General features: G+C 41.3%; 1 protein-coding gene across 3 annotated transcripts; it reads right to left on the bottom strand.

Moving 5' to 3' along the window:
• Nucleotides 1-928: 928 nt before the first annotated feature.
• On the bottom strand, nt 929-9,200 carry FAM162B (family with sequence similarity 162 member B). Of its 3 annotated transcripts, none has more exons than XM_036082266.2 (4): nt 8,728-9,200; nt 8,477-8,603; nt 4,895-5,003; nt 929-1,217 (listed from the first exon to the last, which is right to left on the bottom strand). In XM_036082266.2, the coding sequence occupies exons 1-4, from the start codon at nt 9,194-9,196 to the stop codon at nt 1,119-1,121; spliced, it is 804 nt and encodes a 267-aa protein (XP_035938159.1). In that variant the 5' UTR covers nt 9,197-9,200; the 3' UTR covers nt 929-1,118. The 3 variants fall into 3 exon arrangements, with proteins under 3 accessions (XP_035938159.1, XP_035938161.1, XP_035938160.1); XM_036082268.2 differs by having other exon boundaries at nt 8,477-8,585; XM_036082267.2 differs by having other exon boundaries at nt 931-1,217; nt 8,477-8,588.
• Between the last annotated feature and the right edge of the window lie 3,148 nt (nt 9,201-12,348).

The raw sequence follows: 12,348 nt of genomic DNA, 5'->3' as shown, positions 1-12,348 counted from the left end.
ATTCTGCCTTAAAAGATAAAATAACTGGCTGATAGTTTGGTTTAATTCTCCACTGATGAATCAACCAGCTTTAGCAAAGTTAATGTATTGAAGCTAGGTGTCCATTTGGTTTCATTTCTCCATTGACAAAATTCCCATTTTTTATTCTATAAATCTTAGCTCTCATAACGGTCTATACAGTATTCTATTGTTCTAGTAGTGTCCTTTATTCTGACTACCAGTATATCTGGATTCATTTTGACCATGTTATTTTGTCCTGTTTCTCTTTTTTCTATTCTCTTTTTCTTTCCCTTCCCCCTTTTTTGCCTTTTGACTATAGTCAGTCATCTATTTTTTTTTTAAATCTCTACTTGTTTGAGAGTTCATATTTTCCTGTTACCCTAGAAACCTTAACATATATATTTAACTTAACAAAATCTAAAGTTGATAGTTTTACATTCCTCTCAATCAATGTAAGAGTCCTACCCAAATATAGTGGTACTTTGGTTGAAAATTAGTTTAGATTTTAAAGAACGCTTAGTGAATGACATACACAGAGTGCTCATTATAGCATTATCTGTCTTGGCCAAAAACTGGAACAAATACCCAGATAAACTGACTCATATTCATACAATGGAATACTATAACAAAATAAAAATGAATAAACTCATGCTACACAAAATTTGTGGATGGATCTCACAACATAATGTTGAGTATAAGAATCCATCCTCACAAGTGCATATTGTGTAATTCTATTTACATAAAGTTCAAAAACAAGCAAAACTAACCTATGGTGACAAAACACAGCAATGATTACCTTTGGAGGGTAATGAATGACAGAAGGCAGAAAGGAGGTTTCTGAGATGTTACTGGTGTTCCGCATCTTGACCTGGGAGGTGGTTATGCAGGTGTGTTCACTATGTAAATATGTATCAAGCTATATACACTTCTGTGCACTTTTCTGAATACAGTTCCACTTCAGTAAGATTTTACTAAAAAGTAAAAATAAAAAGACTTTGTGCTTCTCTTTACCAAATAAAACCATCGCAATTATTTTGTTAAATATTCTATTTTACCTATCTTTTATTGTTTTTGATAATAGTAATGATCCTCTGATTAACACTGTGTCACTTAGAATTTCATTTGGCCTTAGCCTGTGCAGCCAATGCAGCTTCTTCACGCCACTTAGCTTTCTTTGCCAGGTTCCAACTTGTTAAGGATTCATGTCGTTCTGCAGCCTGAAAAATAAAAAAATAAAAAACAAAAAACAAAGCAAAGCATCATTTCCGCTGGAAAGGATTTGTGTTTCAGATAGACATACATAGCAGATACTCTGTGAAAAGGAGAAAAGTAACTTAAAACATCTGTCACAAATAGTATCCAAGAAAAATAATCCTTTGGTATAGAATAAAAATTACGTAAGTTGCGAGACTTCTAGTCAATAGGACAACTGACATCAGAAATCTGCCCTGGCTCTCTTGGCACACAAAGACATATTTTTTGGATAAAAAAATAACAAAAATATTTTCAAATAGTTATGTTCAAAATCAAGAAAGGGAAATCCTCAGGTATCCGAAATGGAAAGAACTCAAAAGGCAAGAATTGGTGGGTAATAAGAAGGACTGAGGCCAGGATGGGAAGTAATGGTTTCAGGCAGGGGGCATTAGGGGAAAATATTGGGTTTTTTTTGTTTTAATTCTTTTTTTTTTTAAGATTTTGTTTATTTATTTGACAGAGAGAGACACAGCGAGAGAGGGAACACAAGCAGGGAGAGTGGGAGAGGGAGAAGCAGGCTTCCCGCGGAGCAGGGAGCCTGATGCAGGGCTCGATCTCAGGACCCTGAGATCATGACCTGAGCCGAAGGCAGACGCTTAACCGACTGAGCCACCCAGGCGCCCCAAAAATACTGGTTTTAACAGCTGTGAGCTGGGAGTTTAATCTCTACCCCCAAAAGGTGAGTCCAGAGTTTGGATCTGGGGTTGGAAGTATCAGATACTCCACTGAAATGACTAGAATTCCTCTTACTAGCCCAAGGAACTGGCAAGGAAACTAGGCATTTATCTGGGGGCGGGGGGGGGGGGCAATCACCTCTGAAAAGATAAGATGATCAGCATCATAACTGGGATGTAAAAACTCTAGCTAGAGGGATGCCTGGGTGGCTCAGTCAGTTAAGCGTCTGCCTTCGGCCCAGGTCATGATCCTGGAGTCACAGGACTGAGCCCCACATTGGTTTCCCCACTCAGTGGGGAGTGTGCTTCTCCCTCTGCCCCTCACTCTTCTTGTGCTCTCTCTCTCACTGTCTGTCTCTCAAATAAATAAATAAAATCTTAAAAAAAACAAAACAAAACAAAAAACCTCTAGCTAGAAAATAGGTCTGAGGGAATGATCTAAGTGCAGTACAGAGATACAGATACCAAAAATAGAAAAAAAGTTAAGAGACATGGAGAATCAAATTAGAAGTTCCAACACACATGCATAGTAGGTGGAAAGAATAGACAGAATGGGTGAAGGGGCCCTATTTGAAGTTATGACTGCTTAGACTTTTCAGAAGTGAGGGAAACTGTATATAGGTCCTTAGACTGAAGAGTGTACAAAGTCCTTAGCAGAATAAAAAAAATTAATAGATACTGTTGAATGCCTAATCCGCCCCTCACACTTAATATATCCACAGTACGGAACTTAGTGTATTTTGCCTGTCGTGCCTACCAGTTCTCTCCCCAGCTTTACACATCTCCACAAATGGTGGTACCATCCACCTAGTTGCTGAAGTAAAAAACCCAGGCTTTTTGGTTTCTTTCTTCCATTTTCTTTCCTCTTCCCACATCAAATTTATTTCAAAGTTCTACCCTTTCTACCTCCCCAAATATATCTCAAATTGCTCAACTTTTCTCCACCTCCATCTATCACAGTCTCAGTTAAAGCATATGCATTGATTATTTAAAACAAAAGAATTGGAGAGAAGCAAGAGGGAGACCGTGAGACCCATTAGAAGATAGTGCAATCCATTAGGCAACAGATGTTAGTTATCTCAGACCAGGGTGGTATCAGGAGAGATGGTGAGGAGTGGTCCAATTGTAGGTATATTTTAAAGTGGAGTCAAGAGGATTGCTGATGTATAATGGCTTACTCATGAGCAGCTGGGAAGATGATAAAATAGTGAGCACTTGGGCAAGGCCATTTTAGAGGGGGTGGTCAGGGAAGGTCTCTGACCGGAGTGAGAATAAGCCAGCTATGGCAAGGCGAGGGGAAAGAAGGAAGCCTAGGTAGCTGAAGGGCTGAAGTTTGGAATTCGCCCTCTGGGAGAGATGCTGTGGAGAGATGTCTGTGATGCCTAGGTAATGGCTGCTGCCACTTGAAACTACAGGCTGTGATGAGAAGTGAAGAGCTGCGTCCTTTCTCCCTGGCTACTACGGGTTTTGTTAACGCAGAGGGTATCTCTTATCTGGTGTTGGGCAGATCCTAGGAGCTTCCATCTAGCTTTCCTGCATTACCCTGTGTGAGCAGCTGTCAACTTACTGGAGGAAAGAAACTGCCCAGAAATTTTGAGATGCTTAAGTATTTATTACTTAAATTTATGTTAATTGAACATTACAAAATTTATGTTAAATTTCTTTAACATAAATACTTGTTTTTATCGAAAGGATTCCAATAAAATATTTTCAAGCAAAAAAAAAAAAAAATAGAACTAGTGTGGATGGAGCATAATGAACAAAGAGAAGATATTATAAAACAAGGAGGGTCCAGACAATGTCAGGCTCTAGTCTGTCATTTAGGAGCTAGAGAATCATCACCTTGGTGGACAGTCATTTTATCTACAGTAGGTTATAAACAAGAGATGACCAAATTTCTTTATTTCTATGTTTGAATATTTAAGAAATATTTAAGAAATTTCCCCTTTGATGAGAATCATTTCAAAGCACAAGTTCTCTGCCATGCTAATAGAAATGAATGGATATGCACATGACATCAGTAAGCTTACAGCCTCAGTCCCTATGTGAATGAATGGGCTCAAATACTCTCAAAAACCTGAAAAGTAAGAGGGAGAATGGTAATCGGCTACACACGCCCAGAGAGTGAAGATGTACGGATCCAAGCAAACTCTTCTGTGTGATGCGGCTGCCAAAACTTAGTTCCAACTCTGGCTGCGCTTCCAGGACGCAGTTCACAAACAAGGAAGTTACAGTGGTGCTCTGATGGGTTCTGTTGCAAATGCCACAGTGAAGAGGGACACTGATAAACTGCAGTGTGTTTAGAGGAGAGCTCAAAATAGAGGGAAGTTGTAAGGGATAGGGAAATTAAGACTGGAGCAGAGAAGACTCATGGGGATGTGTTAGATGTCTCCCAATATTTGTGGGGCTGCTCTTCATGGTAAAAACTGATCACCAGATGAAAGGATTTGGGGAAGCAAAAAACACAATTAGAGTAATCAGCTCTTAATTTGTCTCTAGAAAACACGTACTGGAGATGACAAGCAAAGGGCTCACATACAGGATACAGACAAACAAGTCGGCCTTGATCACTTCCAACGTTTGCCATTTCTGACGATTTCATGATTCTATACGACAGCTCTGATTGAGTTCATGACTTAGGGAACGATCTAGTCTGGGTAACTTTCACACAACGAACTTCTTGTGCAGATTTTAACCAGGCTATGAACTGTCCTGTTTTTGTTTTCATCTTATAAATGGAAACAAACTTTTGTTCCTCCTGTCTGCCCATGTAGTTTGCATTTGTGGACTCAAATTTTCATGAAAGAAATTGTTTCCAGGAGGATAGATATTTATGGGTGGCTCAAGGTGTTTAAGTTGAAATTGTGCTTACACTGAAAACACAGCAATAATCCCCAAATTGAGAACAAAGCTCATAATATTTCTTAAAATTCACCATTCCAGCTTTATTTTAAAGAGATACTCACCCTTTTGGCAGAGGCTATCACTGCAAAACAGGCGATAATGGTGAGTCCAATCATTATGTAACAAGCTTTCACCCGAGCCTTGTTTCTTGCAGCATCTATCATTTCTGGCCTAAACCAAGATGTGTATTCTGTTAATTAATTGAAGCAATCTGCTTTTTTCTCACTGGCATGATAGACAACCATTTGTTATGTAAATATTCCCCAAATTTCCCTGAATGCCAACTGCCGATGTGGAAGACATCCAAAGGCTAGCCCATTATGTTCCCAATTTCAAATTACAGGTATATTTAGGTCTTAATTAATGTTAGTCACCATGAAACTACAGTGTAGTATATTTAGTTTCTAACTGCTCAAAATATAACTACTAAAAATTATGGCCTGACTCTCATTTTTTTGTCACAGATCAGGGTAAAGGTAAGAATTTAAGTCTATATATGTCTATGACTCGTGTTCATTTGGCCCCTCTGTTATTAAGTGGGCTTCATTTTTAGTTTAGTTTTTTTTTTTTTAAGATTTTATTTATTTATTTATTTTGAGAGAGCGAGAGAGTGTGGTGGTGGGAGGGAGGGGCAGAGGGAGAGCGAGAGAGAATCTCAAGCGGACTGTGCGCTGAGCCTGGAGCCTGAGGAGAGCTCGATCTCATGACCCTGAGATCATGACCTGAGCTGAAACCAAGAGTTGGGCCCTTAACTGACTGAGCTACCCAGGCACCCCTCCTTTTTAGTTTTAAACACGTTATTTTTTTAAAATTCGTTTTCCTCATTTTGTTTTCTCACTGGGCTCCCGATCCCTTCTTGCCCCCTCCCATCCTATCCCCATTCTGTGGGGACCACTATTAGAGAAAACGTGTTTCCTTTGTGGCTTTTGCATGAAGTTTTCAAAATAAGTGATCAAAATTACAATGATTTGTCGAAGAAAAAGACAAAGTCACCTTCGTTTTCTTATTATTCTGAAATTTTATATACTTCCTTGAATCCTGGGGAGACTTATTTATTAATATAAAGTTACAGGCAAGTTGTTTAAGATTTTAGCAATGCTACTTAACAAAGCAGGGTTACAAACCTAATCGTGTCTGTAGCCTTTTATACTGAAATAAACTTTAACAATTTGCAATAATACGAAGTGGTAGTTTATAGATACACATGATTAAAGAATGATTCTTGAGAATGTATGCAGCAGTATCCTTTCTTATCTAATGTCAAGTTTAAACAGAATGTGGTTACATTGAAAAAAAATTTCAGAAAGACAAGTTGCAATTTCTTTTAAAAATGAAAAACTTTTTCTTTAACTTTTCCACCAGTTTAAAGAGCACAGCAAGCCAATATCTAGCCTGTTTTCCTTAAATTTGAGACAGATTAATGTACGTTTTAAGATGTTAGTTGCAAACAGGTGAATATGAAGACTTTATTAGATTATACTTGTTGCTGACTTTTGTTCCAGATGGAGCCTAGAAGATATGATCTTTTTTACCCATCCATCTGGCTTTGATCTGCTATACCAAATTAGGTTTGTGCTGAAAAAACAAGAAAAAGCATTATTATTAAATATCATTAGTGTATGATACAAAAATTATAGGTCACTTGTTAATTACATGTCCATTAAGAGCATACTAAGTGAAAGCTGTTCACATTGTAAGTCTAAAACTTAGTTTGGGAGGCATATCCCTCTTCAACAGCAATACTTTAAAAAATTATAGAAAACAGGGCGCCTGGGTGGCTCAGTTGGTTAAGCGACTGCCTTGGGTTCAGGTCATGATCCTGGAGTCCCGGGATCAAGTCCCACATCAGACTCCCTGCTCAGCGGGGAGTCTGCTTCTCCCTCTGACCCTCCCCCCTCTTGTGCTCACTCTCTCTCTCTCTCAAATAAATAATAAAAAAATAAAAAAATTATAGAAAACAGCACAATGAAAAATATTCAAATACTTTAATGTTTCCAATACCAAACTATAATTCCTTTCTTAGACATCTTATTTGAAGTTAAATTCTCCTGTTTATAACATTTCTTTTGACTGTGATCCTGGGGAAATTAAATTATTTCCATAAAATGGTTCTCTTCACACATAGAGCTATATTAATGCAATATTGGGCCTACTGCCTCTTGACAAGCATTAATTTACAATACTGCAGGTTCTTTACATTCTTTTTTTTAGTTATCAGTTTATTTTTATTTATTATTGAAGTATTGATTACTCTGTTATAGCACTAAAACTCAGAATTCCAAAAAATTAAGGATGGTATTTTAGCTTTTCTGAGGATAATTTCTGCTTTGGGCTGAGTCTGTAGTTCAGAGTCTACAGATCTCAAAGAAAACAGTATTTGTTTTATAATATTAAAAAGTGTCTCTGTGGTTGAATAAATGCTGAATACAGATTTCAAATTCTGTGTTATTTCAAATTCCATGTCCTTTTCTCATTAAATAATTTGATCCAAGAAAGGGATAAAATGTTTGAGAATTCATTATTGACCGAACATTTCCCATCACATGGTCTTTTTCCATTTATTTGATATGCTTTTGGTACCTAGTAAATTACAAAGTAATAAAAGTGTAGACAAGTACAGCTGAAACTAATGTAACATTGTGTGTCAACTATACTTCAATTTAAACAAATGTAACTTTAAATTTAAATTTTAAAAAGTGTAGGTAATACGTGCAGAACAAGATGTAGGCCTAGTTTCCGTTATTCATTCTACTAGGCATTGATTACATTGTATAAAAATTATATACAGGACATCTGAAATCCTTATTTGATATTATAGTTTTAGTCTCATTTTTTTTTAAAAGATCAGCTTAAAAAGTAGTAGACTGGTTTTATTGTTAGTTTCCTTCATTCCCTTTTTTTAATCCACTCCCTTGTAAAAAATGCTGGGAAGTATTTTGGGCTTGCATAAACTGAAACTGTAGAAAGATGGTTTTTACAGGTTAAATTTACCCTTGGGGTGAAGCTGTCAGCTTGAGTTTTATCATTTAAGCGAGCCTCTATCTCGGTTTCGGGATGGTGAAGAGGCCAGCGATGCTGACGCTCCGAGGGTCCTAGCCCGAGTAAAGCCGGCACTCGGTGGGCTGCAGAACCAGGGACACCAGGCTTCTCCCGCCCCAAAAAGGAGGTCGCGTGGGTGCGGCTTCTTCCCAGAGGCCCTTTAGTCCTCCCAGGAGCCACGAGCCTTCGTTGGGTGGAGCAGGGAGCTGCTCCCCGGGCAGAGCCCCTCTCCCTCTCTGGGGAGCCCGCAGGCACCCGAGGTGCACGCGCGGACCATGCCTTCCGTGTGGCCTGAGCACTCCGCTGCCTTGCGGCTCTGAGCTCCCTGGGGCTGGTATCTGGGCGATGGTGGAAGTCCCCACTGAACTTCTGGGGTTTCGCTCAACTTCACCAATCTCCTTGTAAGCTTAGGTGCCCACTGTTCAGTCAAGGCATTTGACGTTGAACCGCACTAGGGGGAGGCTGGGGAGGTACTTTCCTTAAGGTGGTAGGTGCTGTGAAGCGCTGCGGCCGCCTTCTTTCCAGGGCGCGCCGCGGTCGGGACGTGCATCGACCGCGCACCCCCCACGCGCACGAAACCTGGCCGCCGCGCAGGCCACACTTACGGGATCCGAGGCGGGATGTCCTCCATCGCTTTGAAACGCCCGGTCCACAGCAGGATTTTCTTATCGAATTGCGAAGGCTTGTACTCGGCGGGGACCCGGTGGACCTTTCCTGCTGAGGAGGAACCGACTGACCGACGGCACAGTGGCTCAGAGCGCACTCACGCCTCCACTCCCTCCCTCACCCCAGCCCCGGCTCCTCGCCCGCCGCTCCGCACCCCCTCCCTCTCAGGTCGTTCCCAGCTCGGCCTCACCTGGACCTTGGGGCTCAGAGCCGCTGGCCGCCGGGCCGCTGCAGTAGCGGGGCAGACCCCGAGGCCGCAGAGGCGCGATGGGCCGGGGCGCGGCTTCTCCGTGCGCTCCCGGGGCCCAGCGTAAGATGCGCCCCAGGCGGAGGCGCCGGAGGCCCCCGAGGCCCCCGACAGCCGCGAACATGCTGCGCCCTGTTCCCGCGCTCCCAGCCGCCCGCAGAGCTCTGCCGCCGCTCCCCGGCCCGCTCCGCCCCGCGGCGCTCCCAGGGGAGCCCGGGACGCGCAGCTGGAGCCTCGGGCACGTGCACGCTCGCTCCCGGTCCCCGCCCCCGGCCTGAGACCCTGGACCCGGTGCCACGACCCTGGGGGCCGATTCCCTGGCGGGCGGGGCGCAGGGGGAGACCTGTCTCTGCTGGAAAACTCTCGGAGCAGATTCACCACCTCCTGAGGCTGCAGCTCCCTTTAAAGGCATTTCTTTGTGTTGAGTAGAAACGCGTTTCCATCAGGCCTTCACCCTTTGGTTCCACTGTTTGGTATCAAGAGAGTAAATCTAAACCCTCTCCTCCAAAAAGAACCAACAGTCCTTCAAGGGCAAGACACGCCAGATGTTTTCCAAGTAAGTGTGAGGACATGCAACAAACTTCTGAATTCCCCATGAAGAGAGATTTTGAAGTTGGCTCCTCATCCCACCCTGCACTCCCATACTTTTTCTCTTTCCTAGGCAAAACAACCTCAGTTGCTGCAATTTGTTTTTCTCCATCTCTTCATTTCTTCTTAAGACCACAAACTCTCCAAACGTTCTTCAAAATGAGCCTTTCTTCTGCCTTCCTCCATTTTCCCTCTGCAAAAAAAGGGGTGGGGGGAATCCGCTCTTCTCTGGCATCTAAATGGAAACAGGGACTCAGGGAAAGGGCTTGTAGGAAAGCTGTCTACTCTGAAGGATTTTACTTACTCTGCTTACTCCTATTCTCCGGCAACAGACCCCAGCCAGGTAAGGGTGCTCTTCAGGACCCAGCACCAGGCCCAGCTCAGCCTCCTCCTGTTATTGTCTCTGAGGTTCCTTCCAGAGCCAGACACTGCCTTACACTTTTAGTTGGATCTCTTCCTAAGCAGACTGTCAGGCTCTTGAAGGCAAGATCCCTGAACCTCCAAGTGTTTTTCACCTAACAGTGCTTAACGAAAGAGGAGAGTCGGTACAGAAATACGCATTTAAAGGAGTGGTTGTAGAAAGAACACAGGCTTTGCCTTCATACAAAGGTTGAAGCCCCTGATTTGTGCCTTAAGAGTCTCACAATCATAAGCAAATCATTTATGTGATCAGTCTTGGTCTCATTTGTAAAAGTATTCCTACGTCTCAAGCTCATTCATGCAATGACTACAAAAAACGGTACTGTCTGCTGGCTACTTCCCAGAGCTGGGGATAGAGCCTTGAACAATGTCAAGTGGAAATTAGTAGATGAAGAAACAAAACGCAGGATGGAAAAAAAAAAAAAAAAAGTAAGCAGGGGTGGATTGGGGAAGCTATTTAGAAAGCTTGGCTAGGGATACCCCTCTAACTGTGCCTGGCAAGTAATAACATTTCAAAAGATGTTATCATTTCTTCCTTTCATATCTTTTGTTTCACTAGTCCCAAAACACAAGGGCATTTTAACTTGTGAAATCTCATGGAGCAAACTGTCGGAGGCTATGCCCTCCTGGAAGGTTAAGGGTTATGTTTTATTTAACACTATATGCTTAGGATGTAGCTGAAAATTTTGGCACTTAGTAAATCCTTAATAAGTATTTGTTAAGTGAATAAATGAGTGCAAGTCTTCAATAATAAAACAGACTCTGTCTGGGCTAGTTTAAGAAAAGACTGAAGTATTTGAGGATGTGCTACATGATGAACTGAGTGAATTCCTGCCTGACGAAGTATGTTGCCATAGATCATATTTGATTGTTCCAGGAATATGCTACTTGAAAATTCTCCCATTGCTCAGACATGTTCCTTTTCCTTTTAAGATTTTATTTTTCTTCATGTTTCTGAGAAAAACATCTCTGGGAAACAACCCATCACTAATAGTTCACCAAGGAGTATTAAAATAGCCAAGTAAGTTTATTTCCCTGGAAAGAACTAAATGTCAAGCATCTACACATGATTTTCTATCTCCAGCTTCTCTAGAATTGCAGAATGACAGAGCAGAAGAATAAGAGCTTCTATCATGAGAAAAAGAACAATTTGCATTCTATTCTCCATTCCTTATGGGATTAAAATATCACTATTTGGCAGTGGTCTACATAAAAAAAAAATACAGCTGCATGGGAGATGTTTTCTTTAGTTCTAGAATTGGACCAAATTAAAAAAAAAATACATCAATGTCTAATAGAAGAAAATGCTAATTGTAGCTAATTATATTTCTTCCTTCCTTCCTTCCTTCTTTTCTTTCTTTCTTTTTTAAAAACCAGGACGGCTTATTTATTCATTCAACAAATATTTACTGAGTGCTTCCCGTGTGCTAGGATCTGAGGTTGCAGCAGGTAAGCAAATAAAACTCTTTGCCTCTTACAGAGCTTATTACTAATCCGTGGTGGTTTTAGTTTACCCATTGTGTACTATATTATATTACTTTTCAATCCCGTGGTTCATCTGATTTGTATATACTGTTTTCAGTTTCGTTCCTTCAGGGCTTGTTTTTGATTAGTATGGTTTACGTTTCCATTTCTTAGGATGGTTTATGTTTCCATTTCTTATGGTTAATTTAGTTACACTGTTAAAACTGTTAAAACTAGGAGTATATTTTAAATAAGGCTATTATGTAGACTGAGTGGAAAGTGTGGGTAAATTTTAAATTATTTTATTATTATTATTTATTAGCGAGAGCTACTGTGTGCTTCCCACTGGGCTAAGGCAGGAGATGCCAAGATTACCACTGAGCTGTCCCTGAGAAGCCCCACTCTGGCTAGGATGATATTCCCTCATCAGAAAAGGCCTTGCTTCCAAAAGAGGGCTTGGACCTTAGCTAATTTGTTTTCCAGTCCCCTACCAGTCTGTCTGTAGGGAAAGTTCTAAGGTGACAGTTTACCTGTAGACCCAACTCACTGGAGTCTCCAGTGCTTCGGGCAACCTTATTTAAGTACCTGGTCCAGGCAGCGGGGCCCAGCAACCCAATAGGTATTAAGCATACCTATTTACAGCACAAGCAGAAACTCAAAATGAGATCTGAAAAACCATTAATGAGCTCCTACATGCAGATCTTCTTGTTATTCTTCTTAATTCCCATTTTCATTGCTGTAGTTCAATCTTTCATTCTCTCTCAACCGTGCCATTGTAATGACCCCCAAAGCCTTTTCCCCACCCCTAGTCAATTCTTTCTCTCATCCTTTCTCTGCCTAGCCTCCAGAGATAGTTTTCTAAAACACAGATGCAATCATGTAAAACTTTCATGGGGCCAGTCTCTTCCCTATTTCCTCTCTAATCCCACACTCCACATCCCTATCTACAGACTACAAAGAAGACCCTAAAAAAATTATAATGAGACAGGGAGGACTCTTTCAAAGTCTCCCGCTCTGATATTTTGCGAAGTCTGATTCAAGTTCTCTGCCTTTGTCATATCCCTAGACATTTAAAATGTCACTGACCACGGG

This window comes from Halichoerus grypus, chromosome 9 (assembly GCF_964656455.1).
Source record: "Halichoerus grypus chromosome 9, mHalGry1.hap1.1, whole genome shotgun sequence".
In the NCBI taxonomy this organism is placed as follows: domain Eukaryota; kingdom Metazoa; phylum Chordata; class Mammalia; order Carnivora; family Phocidae; genus Halichoerus; species Halichoerus grypus.
This window is presented reverse-complemented; position numbering and strand designations above follow the sequence as displayed.

Excerpts from the sequence above, each read along its gene's own strand:
- FAM162B (XM_036082266.2), bottom strand. The coding sequence starts at position 9,196 with ATGCCTTTAAAGGGAGCTGCAGCCTCAGGAGGTGGTGAATCTGCTCCG. Across the intron at positions 8,604-8,727 it reads CTCTGAGCCCCAAGGTCCAG|TCGGTTCCTCCTCAGCAGGA; the intron begins GTGAGGCCGAGC and ends GCCGTCGGTCAG. Across the intron at positions 1,218-4,894 it reads TGATAGCCTCTGCCAAAAGG|GCTGCAGAACGACATGAATC; the intron begins GTGAGTATCTCT and ends TTTATTTTTCAG.